Here is a 22,490-nt window from a genome sequence, read left to right as displayed (position 1 = left end):
GATGTATCTATCAACACTGTTATCTGCTCTCGAACTGCCCTGATATCAAATCAAACTATGTTTTGTATTTGCTCTTATTAGGACTGAAGCCACTGTATTTTGTATCTTGCTCTTACTTGGAATGTAATTCTTGATCATTTTTTTTTTGTATACAACTGTAAGTCGCCCTGGGAAAGGGGATCTGCTAAAAATAAATACATAAATAAATAAATAAGTAAATAATAATAATAATAATAATAATAATAATAATAATAATAATAATAATAATAATAATAATATATCGGCACAAGTTCACAGGCGAGCGTCATTCTTCAAAGTGCTTTTATGGCAAAATACCTTGACCTATATTAAGCAAGGTTTAAGTAGAATGATTTGTAATAACCCTCCCCCTCTTCATTTATACAAAACTCCAATTTCATTTAGCAACATGGAATTCATTAGTATCTTGACAACTATTCCCAAGGGAAGGTCAAGCTGCACCACATGCTGCTGCACATACCAATCTAGTTACAGACAGTTCTGCTTCGTTAGCAAAAAATGCATTATAAATTCAATGAAAAAGGAGCATTGCCCTTATGAATTCGATGACCCCTTGCTGGATTTTTTCACAACAGCATTAGCGATCGTTCTACAAGACAGCTGTGGCAGCATTTGCTTACTTGTTTGGTGGGAGTGGATAGCATACACACTGCTCAGCATATCTTTTTTATCTGTTGATCAGAAGGGCATGTATAGCTGTTGTAACTTTGGTCTGCTGTAATAGATTATCAGGGAGCCTTATCAAGTCTGTTGTTTGAAACCTGCAAGAGCAGGGAAAAATTAGGCTCAGATCTCAATGATCAGTAGGCACACAGCTATCACCATGAGTGAAGAATAGCTAAATTAAAATGCTGATGTGGAACTTGGCTTTTAGTTAGGATGTGCACCAGTCCTGGGTTCAATTATAATTAAAATAACAATTACAGCATAATTGTTTGCTGAAATTGGAATTACAATGATATTTGGTTCAATTACAATTTCAATTATGCTGCAGTAATTGCAATTATAATTACAATTACACTGAAAAGTAGGGGTGGGTCACGATATGAAAATCGATTTCGTGCACGTACTTCGAAATATTGATATATCGAAGTCTTACAAAACACTGTGCAATGTTAAACATATACAGATGTTAACAGATATTTACATATGAAAAGCAATAATTAACTTTAATTTGGTGGTATCTGGTTCACCTTACCCATGGAGAATAACAAGGTCTCGTTATACTGTTTTACTATTCTATCACCAGCCACCTCAAAGCCAAAACATTTCCATACTTCACGCATACAGACTTCCTAGCCAATCCGGAAATAACTGAATATTCAGTTGCTCTCCATGTAAATGCTGACTCAAGACACCTCTAAAAGTATTAATTATGGTGTCATACCGAAATTTGCAATAGTTTGCGATGTGTTATGATGTTTTAAAAGTATTCCTCATTTTTAATTTCAAGTTCAAATTATAAAACTACATTAATAATAGCATAAGCAATAAACCACTGATGCATGCACATATCTCAAAATAATGCAAAATGGATGGCCAATGGTGCTTAATGCAGCATGCATATAGCATTTGGTAACTAAATGCCAGTCAATGGAATAAAATGGGAATATATATATATATATATATATATATATATATATATATATATATATATATATATATATATATATATATATATATATATATATTATATATAAATATTATCGGCAGGCACGGCACTTTCATCGTATCTTTTAAAATCTGACCATGACCACTGCTATTTCCAAAAAGAGACTCTAAATGCTATTGTTTACCATTGATTCCAAAGTGCTTTACTTTCTTGGTGGATAACTAGTCATAAAACAATATTCTACTTGAACTGGCATTACATAACAATAGAATACAAATTGAATTGATGAGGAATCTGTTATAGACAAGATTAAAGCAAGGCATTAAAAAGCAATAAGCATATCAAACAGGTTCAGCACACAGATTTTTGTCTGAGTCAACACATTCTGTAGGCTAATTCTACAGCATATTGAGCTTTTTACAGTCTGGAGGTCACATTCCCTTGTAGCCCAGCTAAAAGGGGCGTTTCTGGAATTTTCATTGCAATGGAAGACATGCTGCGGGTGTTGTATTTTGGTTATGTGTAGATCAGATTCTATAAGATCAAGACAAAGATTCTCTTACTTGTAGTGTTGTATCTGACTCCATAGAAATATTCAGGACATGGTCGGGAGACAATTTTGCCAGAACTGCTTCTTGGCCAACAGGTCCCTATCAAATCTATTGATGAATTGCATGCTGGACCTGAAAAAAAAGAAAAAAAGGCATGGTTTATCTAAAATGCAGATTTTGATAATGTCACCTAATACAGTCAGATTGACAAACATGCATGCTAATGCCTAATAAACAAAACATTTACTTCATTGCATATTTGAGGATAGCAAGAATGATATGGGAAGGGACTGTAGGTCAAGCACTCCAGTCGTTTTTGCTGTTCTCATATAGTATACAACGTACAAACATAAGTGTTCATTATTGCTGTTGAACCATTTGAAAAAAGTATGTGTAAAATATCACAGCTAATGAACTTTGTTCACAGTTTATCCTCTGAGCCAGTATTTCTCCCCATTGTGAATGGCAATTCATGTTTAGATATCTCTAAAGAGGAGTACAATATTCAGTTGTTTTGCACGCTCTTAATGCGAACCACATTGTTGATTGCAAACCCAACGCACTGGGTATTGCCCTTTTAAAAGTACCTGTCAGTATTGATAGCTATAGGTTGAATGCACTATAGACCCTTGCCACTTTTAATCATTACACAGCTGTCATAGCAGTGCAAGACAATGAGGCTCAGAACTGGTTCCATAGAGGTTATTGCCTAAGAATGGCTTTTTTCTCCTAACAAGTGTACAATTGGTACTCCCTGGCCAGGGGACTGAATGAACTTTCTGATCATTGTAATACTGGAGAAAATGTACATGCCAAGAACATTTAAATGTGCTACCTGCCTTGGCAGCCACCATTGCAGAATGACTTGGCAAAATGCTAATCCTTCAGAGTAATGTCAAGGTGCTTTCACACAGCTATTACGGTTCAGAACCGCCACTGAAGCAGCTGATAGGTCTGTGTGAATTGCCTATACTGCCAAATTTGATATTTTTTCATATTTTATGCCGTCTCTGAGCCACCTCGTGAGGTGGTTCAGAGATGGTACTGAACCGTCATAACTGCCTGTGTGAAAGGTTATACAGCCAGTGAATCTCTATAATGAATGTGGTTTCAAATTCAACATGCCACGTCACTAAAGCGTAGGTAGGTAAGGGGCGTGCATGCAGTGCTGAGGCACAGCCATGGAACCTCTGGGCGTGCAAAATCATAGCGCCGGTACCTCTAGTTAAAAAATCTCATAAAATGCTTTCTTTTTAAAATCTCAATACAGTTGCATTAAGTCTGCAAGTTATTGCGTGCACGCTAAAGAGAGAGTCCGCTGCCATGTTTGTAGCCTACTTTAAATTGCTTTACGATTTCAGCTTGAGTGCATTTAAATAAGATGACACTGACAACAACTCTATTGTCATTTTTTTTATACACAAACAATCTTACTTGATTTGACAAACGTCATGAACGATACAAGCAACGTCTTACACTACTTGGTTTGATTAAATGAGTAGTACACAACAAAATATGAAAGCTGAACATTAATTTCAACAAAGAACAACAACAACTTTTTAATGAAAAAAAATATTGTAACCTACTTCAACATTAACATTAAGTAGGTTAAACACACAGGAAGCACAAATTGTAGGACAGATGGAAAACAATAAAGTAATAGTGGATATGTTACTTAACATGCCTGTAAACAGGGTCAAGCCTGAGAAAGGAATGGGTATTGTGAAGACTGTTCACCGTGATCACCTTTTACCCACTGGCTATCTAGTGAATGCCTGTCTGTTTAGAGATACACAAATCGTCACATACACATGTTACCAGAGCACAGCCTAAACGGCACCAGAAGAAGGGCGTGCCTAACAATGTGACACATGTTAATGAAAGGTATGATGGGAAGTATGCTGCCAGGACCATTTAGTTCCTGAAGAAAGTAATAATGAGCCTACTGGCACCCAGAGCATGGAACTGTTCTGGATGAACTAAAACAAGCCCTAGAAGAGAGTGAGACCAGTTCTTCCCATTACATTGAGGGGTCTGACGGAGAAACTACCTTGGAGAAAAGGGAGGCAGACATGCCCGACACTCGATTCAAAACCCTGTGGCGGACACAGGGCCTAAAGGGGAGATGTCCCTACATAGGCAGAGGGTGTGGATCCTACATGTGAATGTCCTGCCTAGAGACTGGCTGGGCGCCTGCAGGTCCACCATGCAGTCACCTCAGAGCTACAGTGTCGTGTGAGCCGATGCATTGTGACCTTAACCAACTTAGTCCCTAACCGCCCCGTCCACGGTTGGCAGTGGAATAGCCTGTACTCAAACCAGCAACCTCCAGGCTATAGGGTGCATCCTGCACTCCATGGTTAGTGCCTTTACCGTTGCGCCACTCTGGAGCCCCCTAGATAAAATTAATTTATGCTACTATCGGCTTCTGAAGATTCACCTGACACCCAGATAGCACTCATGGTTACCAGGAGAAAACCCTGAGTACTGTGGGATAAAAACAATTTACTGAAAAACTGCCTGTGTGTTAGTTTTTTCACTCTATGAGTTGCACTGGACCATATGGCAATTGAAAGGAACTGCAGCCATGATTCAGGCCTGCCACATTTTTTTACTCTACATGTGTTGTAGCTGACATTTGTTTGTGGGCCCACTTTAGTAACACTATAAATTCATTTAGTGTATTCTAATGCTGTGTGTGTGTGTGTGTGTGTGTGTGAATACTATACTGAGGTTACACAAAGTAGAATAAATTCCTAGTTGGGGGTTACTTTGCTGTGAACAGTCTGTCTGGTGGTGACATCAGACCAGGAAGAGAATGGACACAAAATGTGTAGTGAATTGCGCTGTTGTGCCGGTTTATTATAAATTTAAACACAAAACATTTGAACACAAAACAAAACAGCACATTGGCCAAAATAAACCGACAGACAAAACAGACAGCGGACGAACCCAAAACAAGGATTGTGCAAGTCCTCCTGCACAAGTAGCATTTCTTATTATTTGGTATTTAATTTCTCCCTCTCTTTCTCCTGTCATCCTCTGCGAACACCCAACTTTGTGTACGTGAAACACTGGATCTCTAATTATGCAGCTGTACTGAGACTCGATTGCTACTTATGCACTCCTCATGTCCACATACAGCTACCCACTTTAATAAGCACGTGAAGTGATTGTGCAATCCCCATGCCTAAATACAAATATACTGTACATTTTACATCACCTGTGCTGCATATCCCCATTTATACCCCATGCACCAATATAATAATACATATAAAAGACAACATAAAACACAAAATACGCATAGGGCGGGGCACTCCACCACAGTTGCCCATACACTAGGTGGAGGCATCGGTTTACACCAATTAACCCTTTGCACCAATTTTCCCTTTCCAGTCTAATTTCGGACCCTGTTCAACATCATCATAAAGATGTAAAGCACATTTCTCTAGTCGATGTTTCTCCGGAAAACGCCAAGAAAACCTTTTAATGGCCGAGTGAGACCGATAGGTGCTGAATAAACCCGAAAAAATAGGGCATATCTCATAGCCCAGTGCACTACAGAGATAACATGGACAAAATAAAGGAGGTAACTGCTTCTGCATCCAGCTCTCAAAGAATATCAAGGACATTTGAGATGTTATAGCAATAAAATAATCACTTGGATCACATTATTGAGGAGTTTGGTGATAAAACTAGTGAGATTTAATAGAATAGAGGAGAGGATTTATTAGTATGCACGTCTATAAAGAGGTATGTGAAAAATACAGCGAACAAGGGGTGGGGCTTGGCTGTAGATACAGTACTGAGTGTCCTTTTGCAATTCAATGCCTTTTAAACCTGTTTTACTCTGAAAAAAAATAAAATAAACAGCGCATGTGAAAAAAAATTGGACCTAACATGCCTGACAAACGCTGAATAAATTGACTGCAAAGAGTTAATATAAATTTAGAATCAGTCAGATGGGTAAGAGCTTGAAGAACATGTTCAGCTTGATAAAGAACTGTGAACCCAGGGCCCCGCCACTAAGTGTCAACTCAAGTGAGAATACACATTTACATTCATAGAAATGGGAGGGGCATTACACAACAATGAACGCAAAACAAACAAAACGAATGTGGGAAAAACAGAAAAAGTATAATATATTTTGCCCAAGACAAAACCTTGTAATTTACTCAAGACTACCTCCATCGTGACTTGAATCACTCTTGACATATGTTTTTGCTAATTCCATTCCTTGTGTCTCTTTATAGTCAGGAAGGAGAGACAATTTCACTCAAGGTAACATAGTTACTATAATGCAAAGGACTCTCAAAGTGGTGAACTACATGTAGTTAATGTGCTACTGTAAGCACATGTAGTGTAAAACAAACTCGTTATTTTTGATTTTCTAGAGATTGCTTTTAGAATTATTACTTGAGTTTACTGGGCCATCTCTCCTCTGTGGTTGCAGCCAAATAGATAGCCCTGCATACATCTCCAGAAACTAGAATGAAACCAGAGAAATCTTCAACTAAAAATCATGTCATTGTGACAGGCATACTTAAATACTCAAATACCCTCCACACTGCTGCTAGTGGTTTCGTTTTCACCATTTACATATGCTCAGCATGGCTGTAATTTAAATAATACCCTTAGATATGACTATTAAACTGGCTACAGAATTATAGACAGGTATCAGTTGGGTTTCATACTAATCGACTTATGACCTACAATACAGTGCAGAAGAGTTTTGTTCATGCAACTCTTTTGGCAAAACTTTCTTGCCAACTTTGTTGTTATTCATGCATTATTTTGTATGTTGATATTTAATTTGATAACTAACTGTAAGCGCCAGAGAAGTGTTATATCCAATTATTTTATGCAGATCACTATGCTGTATAGGTTACAAGTAATTTGATTTACATTTTAATAGCGTTTACTTACGTGGGTGTCTTATAAATGTCTTTTCAACTAAGTGACTCATATTAAACCAATTAATTAGAAAGTAGGCTGAAAACAGGAACATGCACTATATACAATTAAAACAACACTTTCAAAATTAACATTGTTTTGTGTCATTGTATCCTGAGCTACCGAATTTGGTTTTGAAGGAGACAATTTTCGAATTCGCTGAGCTGTACATTTTAAAATCTGTCACTGCAACAAAACAAATTGGAAGATGACTTAATTGCTCATTAAGCCTACACAAAGGGATTGACAGTACAATAACATAACTGTGTATTTTTTCTTATTTCTGTGTTTGCAGTCTCTCTCTACTGTCTATCTGTCCAGTGGGTTTTAATGCAGTAACAATTAGCAACCATGAAAAGTTGTTCAGTGGATTTTGAAATGTGGATAAACCCAACAGAGCTCAGACCAACCATGGTAAGGATATACAGCATTTGGAATCAAATAAATTCAGGACTGAAGGTTGTCTACATTGAAACAAAAATACATATTTAAAGAAACCTCTTTGAGGTTCCAAGAAATAGATATGGAAACCAAATTTGTTAAAACATTATAATCACTCTGGTGTAATGTAGATAAGGTACATTGCCATCAAAAGTGCATAAATATCTATGTTTCCAATTGCTGGATTCAATATCCAGTCCAATGGGAACATGCTCAAGGGTTCCAGCAGAACAAGGAATGGACAACACCACAAAGACTCACTGCTCAGACCCACTGTTCAAACCCCAGAGCTCCTCCAGGACTGTTTGCAGAGAAGCAGTCCACTTTATCGCACTGACCAGTGGCTTTTAATGAAGCTAAACTCCCCGGGCATCAAGCGTACAAACAGCATCAAAAACCCCCCAACAAGTCCTCAGAGGAAACAAGAAGACTCTCCTACTGAAGCATACAATTGTAAACTACATGTTAAGAATACATTGAGGCATAAAGACAAACACCAGCAGACATGGAAATACCTATGAATACCTTACTCCCCAATCCCAGAATGAATAGATGCACCTAAGCGATCAGAGAAAGAATGATTCACTTGTAAAGCTAATCATTAGCAAGATAACCTCCTTTCTTCATCAAAGACTTAATGGTCACCTTTAATGGAGGAGTGCAGTGATTACAGGCAAAATTCAGCATCATAAATTAGACTTTATTGGAGATCCATCATAACATAACTGAAATGAGTTGCTATGGAGTAGCAGGGATGAATTTATAAACACAAATACTACATAGACTTACGAGAACCAAAGTAAGAAGGGAACACAAAATAAAAAGCTTAAACAAATACGAGTCATGTTATTTTCTCTTATTTGCACCCAGATGCATTCAATCTGTTTTGATATCATACTTTTTTAGGCTTGCTTGAGCTACAATTTGAAAAAAGAAGTTCCAATTTACTAGATATGATCTAGGTTATATATATATATATATATATATATATATATCTATATATATATATATATATATATTATATATATATATATTGACGTCACATGTTTTAACTTCCCTAGGGATTCTTTTCCAAAAATTTTTTAAAAAATTTTCTAATAGTTTTTAGTAAATAAAAAATCCTGCAAACCTGTTTTCGGGACAAAAGCCCTTCTTCGGCAAAGCGTTTATATATATATATATATATATATATATATATATATATATATATATATAACATCATGAGCAAGGGTACTGTGCAATATTGTAATACAGATACAAATAAAATATTTTTAGTTGTTAAATAGAATATGAAACAAAAACACATTGGAAATGTGAAAAGTGCCCAGCCATTTAAAGTGGAGATATCAAAAATACAATGTGCCTCATGCACTAAACAGTGGTAAACAGTTTTGAATTGTGTGGAAAAAGATACTGCTTGTGAGTCATTTACATACAATTAATAATGGAAATCAATGGAAATGTATTAAAATTATATTAAAACCATATTTACTTAAAGTTACTAACTTTCCTAAGTCTCTCAGTGCATGTTAAGTTTACTGCTTATTGAAACCAGACTGTGTCTGTCTAAATCACAATATAAATAGAGCAGACCACAAGTAGTGCTGTGTGGGAAACATGATAAACGCGTATATCTGTTTTCAGGTGGGGTGATGCCGGGAAGCCAGAATCACTGTCGAGCCCTTTGAAGGTGTTGTGGGCTAGTTGACGAAACACCAAGGACGGAAGGTGCCCACTTGAAGACCCCAGAAAAGTACCCTACTCAGCTCAGTCCAGGCGGTTGTCATGCTGATGCGCTAGGGAGGCTGCACAGTGATTGATCCCTGGAACCAGCATTGTAGCTAATGCGCCAGGGAGGGCCAAACTAGGCTGATCCCTGGAGCCAGCATTACACTTCAGCCATCAACACCAGTCATCAGATGGAAGGAAACGCAAATGGATTACATTAGTTTACAGTAAAAGATGTCTTAGTTGATGCTTATCTTGGCGATAGCTGAGTCCAATATCAGCAGGAAGTTTTAGCACCTACTCTCATGTAATGGAAATCATATCAAGATGGATAAAGAAATAAACAAATGTATTGATTTATCTTTTCATTTATTTTAATATTTATTATTGTATTTATTTATTTATGTTTTACTTTTATTATTACCAAATATATATCATTTATTTATTACCAAATATATCTCATCAACCAGTATCAAGAGAAGGAACCATACTTCCTTGCGCCAGTAGGGACCACAATGAGCGTTAAACCAAAATTCTTCAGAGACCAAGATCAGAATCTCTGAATGATGAGGATGTGATGATGATTTTAAAAAATCTAAAAAAAATCTCCAAAATGTAAAAAAAGTCCAGAGAATCTCAGCTGGCTGACTTCCTCTTTCAAAATACTGCTTTTTTCAATTAATAATCGTGTACCATTGACAGCATAACACAACACGATTGCAAACTAAAGGTTATAGTATCAAAACCCACACATGCTAGACTTTTTTAGATTTATATTATATAAAAAAATGATATTATTTGCAGGCAAATGTTCCATTTTCAAACAGAAATAATTTAATATAAATTATATAGGCATCACAATAAGTGAGTTCCATAGTATATTTCCATGTTGACAAAACAAGTTAATTGTCATTAAACTTGGATGTCCTGTAATACACATATGCGTGGATACAAGTGCCTGGGGTCTGCAAAAATCTGCACAGAAACGAGAAAAAGGACATTTTTACCTTACTTTGGCGGCTTATTTCTCTTACTGTATGACAGATATTGACTTATTTTCTAGATTTTACCTAAGGGTGTTGGGAACTACAAATTAAAAGTGAAATGGTGCTTTTGGCTGATTTACTTTTGCTGCCCCAATACCCTGAAAACATGTAAACTATCCTTGCTGCATAGAGAGTCTCTGGCAGTTCTCGCTGTTAACTTGGTGCAAGGAGCTACTGTTCCTCTCAATAGGGTACAGCCACATGAAATAAGGAATAGGACTGAAAAGGTGATCTCAGTATCATTGTCATGCAAAACTTCAACTTCTTTAATCACTTGAAAGCTAGTTCAAGCCCATGTGTAAGGCATTATGGGAAGCTGCTTTGTGTTTGGGCTGAATACCAAATCAGTTCCTTTAAACTTTTCTTTTTCATTGATGTACAGCCATGGCCAAACGCTTTACATCAACTAGAACTTTAGGTTTGAGATGTAATAATGATATGAGCACAATGTATATCTTTCATTTAACATTACATAATCAAAGAAACCACAAAATGATTTAAATTTGTCAGTTTTTCGTTACGTATATGGAGAACTACCAAACGGTATGTAATTCAGTATGTTACAGATAACATTACAGATAACATATGCCCAATGTTTCCTCATGTACTTGTATTGGGTGTAGTCCTGGCTATATTAAAGCTTTACATCATCGCGTACACCCTACAAGATATCAGTGCCCAGGGCTACCCAAACTTACAGATCACAGATACCATTTCTAAATTTGCTTGCAACAGATTGTATCATTGCCAACCACATGTGAACCTATTCTCGGCAATCCAAACAAATAGTCACCGCAAAACTTAAAAACTCATTGTGACAGGATGGCGTGTGTGGTGATGTCAGGCCAGAAGCAGGAAAAAAAAGAAGCACTGCAGAGATTTGATGCAAAGGTGCTTGCACTGTTTATTTCTTAACACAAAAATAAATAAAAGAGTTTAACAAAAACACTGCTCACGGTGCAAAATAAAAGGTTTACACAAAACAAAATCGCGAACACAGTAACACAGGTCAGGCTGGACTAATTACTTTCACTGATCCTATATATTTTTTGTTTCACTTTCGTCTCTCCTCTCACTCTCCCGTTCCTCCTCTGCACACCCACTCGAAACTGAGAGTGCTGCAGGTTTATATACCATGGTCGAGGGGTTTAATTAGCTACTAATTATTCCATTACCCCTCGGCCACAATCTGCATGAGTTTATTAATTATGTGTGGCTGCCGACTAGTTTAACAATGCACTAGCCAACAGCCACAAATTACCACAAGGTTTTTTTAACAGGTTTCACTCAAACTGGAGTGGGTTTCATTCTGGGCATATTCTCCATCACATAGTCGCAGAAATTAATGTATATTACCTACAAATTTTTCGTATCTTGGTTGGTCTGGGTAGCTATTTCTGGCACAGTAAATGTGTTGAGCATGCGCAGTGTGCAAAGGTAGAAAAGAGCATGCGCAGTTCGCGAAGGAAGCAAAACATGTCAGGTGTCAAAAAAGGGCACATTAGGCCTATGCAGATATACGACCGGTAGGGCCCCATGTCTCAAAGGGCCCTGCATATTGCTTCCCTTAGTCTTGAATTTGGATGCTTGCTTGCACCGCAACACAGTCAAAGTTTTGTATGTACATCAGGCTACTGTAGATTTAAGGAATTATCCCTCTGGCCCCGCCCCACACAAATGTACAAATGTGGATAAACATTTCTGGATAAGCATTGCTGTTGTATGGTTCAGAAGCACAGCAGAGAGCCCGTTAACAAACAACCCAGACTTTACGTTTTGCACGACTGTACCTAATGCTTGTATTTCTGAAATACACTTGTGTGCGTGTGTCTGTATTATTATTAGGGTGGTATTTTTTTCATTGTAAAAAAATGCCTTATTTCACAACTTTTGACGGTCTAAAAATAGGTATTTTATATATACAACATTTTAATTATTTCTTTATAATTTATATTTAAGTTTAACCCCCCCCGACCTTGGCCCCCCCACTTTTAGTAAGGCTCTGGTGCCATTGCTGCTTTGCATTCCTCTTCAAGAGGTCACAGGAATGCTGAGGCTTTGTGTTGTTATTCAATTATTAACAGTTATTATAGGGCAAAGATAAGCCAGTGGGGTAACACCAGCCATGAAATCTGGTTTGCAAGAAAAACATACACACAGATATCCCAATTACAGTCTATAAAGCTGTCAAAATAGGAATATAATTATATTGTACATTGTAGCCGCTGACTCCATTTTACCAGTATCTCTTTCCATATGAGATAACAGGCTTATTTTCAAGGGGTTTAATCCAACCACTAATTAACATTTTTAATGGAGAAAATTCACGTGAATGTTGTTATATAAGGAACAGTTTGTGCCTAAGAGATTTACATTGCGGTATTTTTCTCCTTTCAGAAAACAGTTATTTAAAGAAGAAAACACAATGTTTTTAAATGAGGATTTGATTTGGTTGGAGGAAAGAGACCTAACATGTAAGCCAACTAACCTTTCTTTGACCAGAGCACAATCAAAGGACTGAATGCAGTGAATGTGCTGCCAAGTTTGCAAGAATAAAGAAGCCAATGTGAAAGAAAGAGGAGCCTGCTAGTGGTATAAATGGCAGACACAACTCCCAGTAACAAGGGCAATTAGACGTCCCACTGGGTAGAAAACAAACTATAACAACGAGAGTGGAAGAAGTGTTTACCACCTACGGAATCAGAAATGACTTGTGTCCTTTTCCATTTCCAGCTTAGCTACTAACAGAAGTTGACCACCAATACTACTGTTCTCGCAGGAACAATTTTCTCCTTTTGAGGGCTTTATTAAAGGGAGTGGTGGATATATGTATTTTGTATTTATGTATTTTTAATAGCAAAAGGCAGTAAATACATACTAGCTGTAATAAATGTTTATGGGGTCATACCTCTGCCATTCCTGTGTTTTTATAGAGGGATTTATGATGTATGATGCTGATCTGCAAGCTGAGCTGTTTTATTTACATTTAATGCATTGGGAGGTTAGAATTGTGCACACAAATGAATACATTATTTTTAAAGAGGTCTACCATGTGGATGGAGTGACCTTGGTTAGTATTTATATTCCACAGTGTAATAAAGAACTGAAGCATAGGTGGTCCAGTGGAAATGTCTTTGCCTGGATGCTGTGGAAAAATCCACTGGCCACACAGACATTTTACCAGCCAACATTGTGCCGGTGGGTGACAACGTCAAAAGAAAAAGAAAAAGAAAAACAAGCAATATTTATGAGCAGTCTCAACAGTGTCTGAAACAAACTGCTTCATGAGCTTCTGAGATGAGTTGGGCATCTGCCCTCTTCACAGACTGCACGTGCACAAACTGCACAGTCACCAGCCCTTTCTGGCAGAATCACACATATACTAGCTCCTCTTCTATGACAGTGCTGTCGGTTGAACCATCTGACATCACTGACAGGAACTTTGCACCTTTTATTTTCTCTTGCAGCTGCCTTCTTTCTACCTCAGCAATGTAGTGCATAAATACTCTTGCTTGTTTGTCATTCCTAGATTTAGCTAGGTAACCATTGTCAAAAGTAAAAAACTATTTAAATAAAACAATAGTCAAAAACTATTTAAATTGTCACACTTTCTGACTGATGATATGCTAAGCATGAACTTACTATGTTTTTTCAAGCTTAAAATAAGTCAGTTCAAGATACAATTGATTCCAGTAAATAGTAAATTCACACAAATTAATTTTAAATACCAAATAAGAGTTTACTTAACATGATCACATTATAGACTGTACTAGCAATCATTTGAATCCCTTTTTCAGAGTTTGTAGAACACAAATTATTATTATTATTATTATTATTATTATTATTATTATTATTATTATTATTATTATTATTATTATTATTATCACAGCCTGTTTAACCTCTACATGTACCTCCTGGTACAGATTCCATGTGTTTGGAAGAACTCAGTTATATGACAAATAAAATGACAAATGACAAATGGGCAACGATTCTTGGTAGCAAATGTAGGCAATGAAAAACTTCTCCAATAATGAAACGTTAACTTATTCAGTCAGCAGGAAGAATGACTGCAGTCCAAACCAGACAGTATCATTACAAAGCAACACAATGCCAAGTTTACTGCTGTGCAGAAGAGCAAAATTACTGTGGACAACAGGAATGACCAGTTATCTTCCATTATCATACACCAAGGACAGGGTGTTACTTCAGGACACTATGTGCTTCTTCTTTCTGTGGGTGCTACTGGAAAATGGGTCCATGCAAATGATGCACTCACTGAAGTCAAACCATGGCCAAGAAATGCAAAGGACATGGCCTTTTATCAAGAGATAGAATGCTTTACAAATACCTTACATTGACCTAAGTTCATAACACCGCTATAACAAGGAGCACTAAAATGTGTTAGTATACTACCCTTTAGCACTGACATGCAGATGTACCTTTTTAACCATTCATAACATTGTAGTTTTGTACCTACGTAAATACCAATATATCAATACTTTCCAAAATAGAGATATTGTTTTCACCACTCATGGATATACATTAGCAACTAAAAGAATACAATGTTTACACTTTCAATACTGTCCAAAAGTCCCTTCTACCATTATTTTACATTAAAATCTTTTCTTATTTCTCTTATGTTATTCTACTTATTACTCTCTTGTCTATTTACCATACACATTCTCAAATAGCTTTCCCTCGCTTTATTCATTATTTGATCAAGTAAAAAAAAGAAGTGATATCTATATCAAAAACATAGTAAATGTAAAAGAAACAAGCCAGAAAAATGAAACAGCCGTTTAAAATGGTGATATCAAACACAAAAGCCCAAGGTAGCACTTGTGTCTATTTGCCTGATGCTTGACAAGGTTGCCCCAAATGCTTCTCCTAACTTGGGCTTTTGTGTTTGATATCACCACTTTAACAGCTGTTGCGTTTTTATAACTTGTTTTTTTACATTGACAGTGTTTTTTTTTTTTAGATTACTATATACCCCAGCTACACAATCTGTCAGCTCCACTTTTTAAATTAAAGTTACTCCACAGCCTATGGTAGTTCCATTAAAGGTTAATCAACTTCCATAGAAAATATTTAATTTGTGTCCGTTACTTGTATGCAAAGTTGCCAACTTATTGACACTTGTTCTTTACATCATTCAAAATGCTGACCCTTATGCACCATTCTGTCTGTCTCACTCAACAGTTCACTGACTGACAGGATGGAGATCTGATGCTTTCATGTGCAATTAAAGATTTGGGAAGTGAATATAATTAATTCATAATTTTACATCAATGCTAACATTATGTAGGCAGTAACACACTCCAGGGTGTTGGCTGTGCTAGAATAGCACGCCCCAGGGAAGTGTGATTATTCTTTTTGTTCTCCAGTGTACGTTGTACTGTAATAAACTATTGGCTTGGAATGCCTATCAGCCAATCAGGACGCATATATTTCCCAACTTATTTTACAACTTAATTTTAGTCGGATGTCTTGTCTCTAGTGCATAACCCATGTGTCCTGGCTAAAATCAGCAACAACCTGCTCCTTTCATCCACTAAGTCATTTCTTGGTGTGGCAGAGCAAGAGCTCTGTCTGTAAATAGTGTGGGTGTTTTGGTGTGTTTTGGTGGTGGTTGGTAGGGATGGGGTTAATTCCTGTCACTGCCAAAAACACGCGAGAATGTAGCTACTCCGTAATTGAACAATTGCTGATAATTGGGAACAGCCACATCCTATAAAAGTAAAGCCCAGAGCACCATTAGAAGAGACTACCAGGAAGTTGGGAATATAGAGGGTTGCTGCTACAGGAAGAGAAACAAACATTCCTGTATTTTTATTTAAAAACCCACTGGGATAGTACACTTGGGAGAGAGATTTACTATTAAATTTTGTGTTAATGACTTGTTTTTATTTAACATTTTTGTTTTGGCTCGTGTGTTTTTGTTTATAATTTAAGAAAAATAAACTTGCAGTTCTTCAGTCCCGAGTCTCCTTTCTGCCTTCTGACCACGCTTGGTTAGAAGTCTGGTGACGTTTGTTCACTGAACTATTTTTTGGCTCGCGGTCAGACATTTTATAATCATTTTCTTAAGGTAAGAAATACTATGTATTGTACTAGCTGTATTGTCAATTTTAATCGGAGGGAATATACAAAGGATACTTGGATAGTGACGATATATTCAATTTACAGCATGAGACAGAGGAAAAATGTGGAAGACATCTGAATAAAATTAAGATAATGTTACCTTTGCTGTAAAATTATGAAGGTAATATTCAATTGACAACATGTTTAATTGAATTTAGCTTATTTAGTACATGAAACATAAATATAACACATTGCTTATTTTTTTGAATTTTTTAGAGTAGTCATTCTGCTTCAAGCAAAATAGTATGTATTTTAAATGTAATACTAAAAAGGTGTAGGTCAAAATGTCGGTGTCTAACAAATGTGTAATGCAAATAAAACTCCTGTCACATTCTGTTAACATATAGAAATGTGTGTTCCTTTTAGTTTGTCACAATGGGCCTGTCAGTATTCCTGACAGTCGGTTGGCAGGGGCTTCCATATTTAAAGGTGCAATAAAACACATACATTCAGGCAGGTTCTGCTCATTTAGCTTGACCAAATAAACTGCGGTTCCAGGGAAGGAAGGTGGAACGTTTTCCCTGAATGTCCAGGTCTGTTTGGTCTTGCAAATGTATGACTTAAGACTACAGAAGTTACTTATCTTTCATGAGCAAAAGTGTCATTGAGGAATGGTCAAATAGTATCCCTTCAAAATAATGGAAAGTCATTGCCAGTCTAGCATCTTGGCATAAGGGCTATAGATAAAAATATGGTTGGGATAATGTATTTTCTGTTAATATATTTAAGTAGGCTTTTGACCAAAACATTTAAGTTTGGTTTTACAAATGTAGTTCGATGGTACTGACATTCAAGAACACTACTGCAGGTATATTGTAATAACAGTGAAATAAATTCTGCTTCATGTATTACACGGTGAATACAACTTGTGTGTACTGCATTTTAGGACTGTGTACCATATTTTCAAATTGAGAGAGTGAATTGGAGAACCAAACTATGACATCCTCTGGGATTGGAACATTCTTATTGCTTACCAGTTTTGATATTATATTCCAGTTTGTCTTTTTTTTTTTTTTTTTTTATAATTGAGCCTTCAATATTCTCCATCCCATGTCAAGGGCTATGACAACTGACTGAGCCAGATTGGGTTTGACAACAGCCAATGTCGGCTCTGAGATCTTTGCCAATGATGCTGCATGATTTCAGCATTTCCAAACCTCCATACAAAATTAATTTCGTGAACAGTAATTTATGCTTCGCTCTCTCATACAAATCTGCTCTGATCCACCTGTGGTAATTGGGTATTGATCAAAGGTTTACCTGTGATGTTGCTTGATACGCTGAGTGCATCACAAGACTGATCCGGCACAGCTCCAGAGAGGAATGTAATCCACAAAGCAAGCACCTGAATACCAAAAGAGAATAGAGAAGGGATTTTGTTTAATTCTGTATTTGGATAATAATTTAAAGATTACTTGGTCACAGATTGGGAATTAAGGGATAACAATATTACAGATATCCATACAAATACTTTCCTTATCCGTTATAATAATTATATTCCAGCTGGTATTTACAATACAGGAAAAAAAAAAAAACTTATTTTGTGAACTAAAATCACCCTTTTCCAGTGGCCCTGCAACAGCACCAGCTCTGCACTGAGGGGGAATGGTAGAACATTGACAGCTACCATGTTATGAGCCATTGGTATCATGATACTAACCAATGCAGGTTATCCATTGTAGCACTGGTAATATCAGTATGCCATCGAGGAACATGTGTTATAAATAAGTTTTGTTCATAGTTCAGATTACTGTTAATAATAACTTCAGGATAATCCACTATTTGAATGTATCCCAGTTCTTACTTTTTTTGTAAAGCAACATTATAGAGGGATTTTCAAGTTTGTAAATGATAACTCCAGTGTTCATGAACAAATCGGTAAGTACCATTGATTTTGGCATTCTCAAATGTCGTTATGCCTATTTCATTATTAAATTGTGCTAATGTGATTTCTGAAATTATGCAGAGTTACAAAATAATGTTATTCTTAATGAACAGTGCTTTGTGGTTGCGTGGGAATTTTAAAAGGAAATCCTTGTTAATTGTCATAATTTATCAGAATTTGCAGTTGGAAAAGGAGGGTTTTAAAGTATAACTCACCGTATAAGTTATTTTGTGTTAAAATGGAATAAACAAACTACAGTATGGCTTTGCTAGGAGTGGCAGCAACAGCAAATAATTCCATATTTGTAGTGATGAAAACATTTTAAACCTTTTCTATGCTTAAGAATTAGATTTATTCACTTTAACCATTTGTAACCTTAAGGAACATGTGTTGTATTGCTAAAATGATATACCATTATTTGCACCCAGTGTAGTATTGCAGAAATGATCAATGTCACAGTAGCCTATCAGAACTCTGGATACATACATTATATGACAGCTGACCTCTACTGTAGATTTATTTGAATTCTACAAATAGAAACCTAGGAGTACATAATGAAATCTTGGTATAGAAAACGGCATACGAGATATTACAATAAAGTTTCCTTATAGGTGATTATGGATTTGCAATGCGTCCTGGGCTTTCAACACCTGTATCTCATCCACACATGAATGAAGAACAGAAGTACAATAGGACACACAGATCCACAAGGAATGTGATTTGAATGGCACTTTGGTTTACTAAAAATGAGGTTTCAGTGCCTTGATATGACCCCAAAACTGTGGCTAGGATCTTCATAGTGGGTTGCATCCTGCACGAAAGAGCTATACGTCGAAGATTGCTAGGTGACCAAGAAATACATGGCGCACGTGAGGAAGGTGAGGAAGAAGCACCTCATCTTGAACCACTGCAGTCTCCTCAGAATAACCCTCCCAGAGAAGCCGCCAGGGCTGTCGGGCAGCAGATCACTGACCCTATATTTTGCCTAAACGTATTTGTAATGTCGTACTCGCCCCACACTTTATGTACGATGTATACTTTCTCCATTACCCGTCTGCATCCACGGGAAAATGTTCTTATAATACGTTGTGTTCGGTAGCTACTTCTAATCATGTTGAGTTTATTTATCGCGGAGGCACACAAAGAGTACCAGAGAAACTGCATTTAACGTGATTAGAGGAATTCGCCGTGTTGCCATTATTCAACGTCTTGCATATCTGACAGTTGTAAAGTTACAAAAAATACATATTTCTGTGCATCGTTTTTTTTTTAAAATTTTTTAACACGTTGGCAGACAAAGGAACAAAGCACAAAAGTCTACAACAGTTTGCCGTTACTATATATTACAGGTTTACTGCATAACTTCATGAAAAGTGTAACGTGAATGTGAGGTTGCATACTGGGGTATGTTTGCATTCAGAAGCTGTGTTTAGTGCGTGTGCCACCAGTAATTTAGGGAGTTGAGATCTGCGACAGAGTTCATCAAATGTATTCTTGTATACAAAAGTCACGTTCGATACCGGATTTGTGTCTTATTTAAAAAAGCACTGCACACGTTGGAGGAATTTATTACAATGGGAAGATATAGGATTGGGATTCGGTTCACTGAATCCTAAGTATTTGGCTGAATCTGAACCCTGCTCAAAAAGCAGATATTCAGGCCAAATCCGAATACTGGATTTGGTACATCTCTAGTTAAATACATGGTATACATGTGTAATAACTAAGAAACACAAATTGAACTTTTATCCTACAATTGTATATACTAAAATACATACCAAAGTAGATGTCACCATAAGAAAATAAATTCCAACCAAACCTACTTATATGGCTTACCCCCAGCCCCATCCAAAAAAATGGCAGATTAAAATTCCCCCTCTATCTGCATGTCGGACAGTGCAGCGCAGAGGGACAGACACAGCTGGGAACAGGAGGTGTCTGTTGTCCCAGCATGTGATTGCAGCTGAGAACTAAGAATTTGCAGAATAAGAACTAAGCTAGCTAGAAATTCTGTAAGACAAGTGCCTATCTCTGATACCTGATTCACCACAGCCTGGTTATTTGCAACCCTGACTTTGGTGGTTGGTCAGGTTTTGCATAATTACCAACTGATGCCCGTGTTGGTCCTTCATAGCATCCAATATCTTGATGTAACCTTGCTCACTATTTACCTCCCTCTGCATTTAGCAACTGAAACAAAACATCTCTGACTTCGGGCGCAGTGTTTGTTCGTCTGGCAGGCGAAGTAGTCCAGCTTGCAGGTCAAATTAGGGAATGGGCTCCTGTCTTAATCGCATATTATTCCTGCCTTTATTCTATGTGGTGTGCTAGGAGATGGCAAAGGTGCCATCATTTTGGAACTTGAATCATTTGGGGTTTGAGCACCTGCACAAATTAGGAACACAGCTCTGTACCTTTGTATTGTAATATTAAATACATGTTTTTTAACTGTACTTTTTCTTTTTCAACAAAAAAAGATTGCAAAGTGCACATTAAAAGAGTTGTATATAGTAATCTGTGGCAAAATATCCACAGAAAGAGGGTAAATGACCAAATGGGTTTAAGGCTTTTTTTTTGTTTTTTTATCTGTACTGTCTGATTTGTATCTACATGATAGCTAATTTTGACAAAATGCACAATTTTAAATGAAGTTTACAAATTACACACACAATCGATCTTGCCATTATTTTTTATTGCGATTTGGCTGCTGCTTGCTGGTGGGAGAGCTGTCTCCCTGTAGGCTAGTAGTTTTCATAACAGTGAATTGTGCTTTTATTAATTTCTCTTGATCTCATTAGCATGCATTTTGATTAATGAATTCCCCTTATCTAGTCATTTAGGCAGAAAGTGATGTACGTGGCATGTGACAATTAAGCTTTTTAATGAGAAATGTGTTCATTAATGACTTAATCGACGTATTGACTTTATTAACAAATTCCTTCTGAAAATCATCTACTACTGAAGCTGTCGTTACTGTCGAGACATGTATACAGTCCAAAATTCATGAATTGGCCTTTTCCTATCCACAAAAGATAGAAATGAAAGGAAACACATGTACACTAACCACTCACCTTTTCATTTAGATGCTTATTTAAAAAATGTGACTCAATAAAAAAAACATTTTACTATAAACAAATTTTACTACAGACATTTTTCAATAAACAAAATGTCTGGGTTATTTAGATATAGCTGTTTTAAATATCTAGTCGTGCTGTGAATAACATTAAGAAGAATTCCAGTGTCTGGTCTATTTCTGCCAACTTTTCTTTTACAATTATTTTTGTGCTATTGCTATACCACATCTGTTCATTTCTCATTTATCATATAACTTCACAAAACTGAAAGCTTATTTCACCTACAGTATGTATGAGTAGGTTTTTAATGTAAAAAGTAATGTGATCGGTTGTTTATAAAGAAATGTCATTAATTGCTCTTTGCAGAAAAGGAGGCACTGTTATCTGTCACACTCCTGCAGTATTTTCATTTTGTCACACATGAAAGCTAAGTTATATATATATATATATATAAATCCTTGGAAAAACTTAAATGCTCCAAGAAGTCTTATTGCAAACCCCTAGCCTGTGAGATGCTTTGTATCTGCAATTGCAACCTCTTCATCTATGCATCCTCAGTGTTCAGCTCTCACATTATTTAGTGCTCATTATTTCCTTCCCTCTGTTCGGGGTAACCAGTTTTAGCTTCATTATACTGATTGTGTTCAGCTGAAAGTAGTTTTATGTGCCAGCTGAAATATTTTTATGTCCTATCCAAGTATAATAGCAATTATATGTAGAGTTCACATGCACCTCTGTCAGTGTAAAATATTAGCCAGGTTATTAGAAATAGAATATGTAGAAATCCTAAAAGAAACCAATAACTGAAGTTTGTTTGAAAAAAAAAAAAATAAACTAGTTATTTTGCAGTGCCTTCCAAACACATTTTATTTATTTTTTTTATTTTTTTTTGTAAATTTGAAAAAAGGTTAGGTTGGAACAATAGATTATTACATGCAGCAGACTCCAAGATTAACAAACAAGTCTGTTGCCTTACGCTTCTCTGTAAAGTGGTTTGTGTGTCTTCATTAGATACAT

The 22,490-nt window shown here is 36.5% G+C and overlaps 1 protein-coding gene across 1 annotated transcript in view; it reads right to left on the bottom strand.

Annotated features, from left to right (window-relative positions):
• Nucleotides 1-22,490, bottom strand: part of crhr1 (corticotropin releasing hormone receptor 1) — a 92,826-nt gene that overhangs the window by 44,759 nt on the left and 25,577 nt on the right. Inside the window, exons 2-3 of the mRNA XM_041231381.1 lie at nt 17,775-17,859; nt 2,215-2,334 (exon numbers count right to left, since the gene is read on the bottom strand). Of these exons, the coding sequence (XP_041087315.1) occupies nt 2,215-2,334; nt 17,775-17,859 (205 nt within the window). The remainder of the gene's footprint in view (nt 1-2,214; nt 2,335-17,774; nt 17,860-22,490) is intronic.

Source organism: Polyodon spathula, chromosome 28 (assembly GCF_017654505.1).
Source record: "Polyodon spathula isolate WHYD16114869_AA chromosome 28, ASM1765450v1, whole genome shotgun sequence".
In the NCBI taxonomy this organism is placed as follows: domain Eukaryota; kingdom Metazoa; phylum Chordata; class Actinopteri; order Acipenseriformes; family Polyodontidae; genus Polyodon; species Polyodon spathula.
This window is presented reverse-complemented; position numbering and strand designations above follow the sequence as displayed.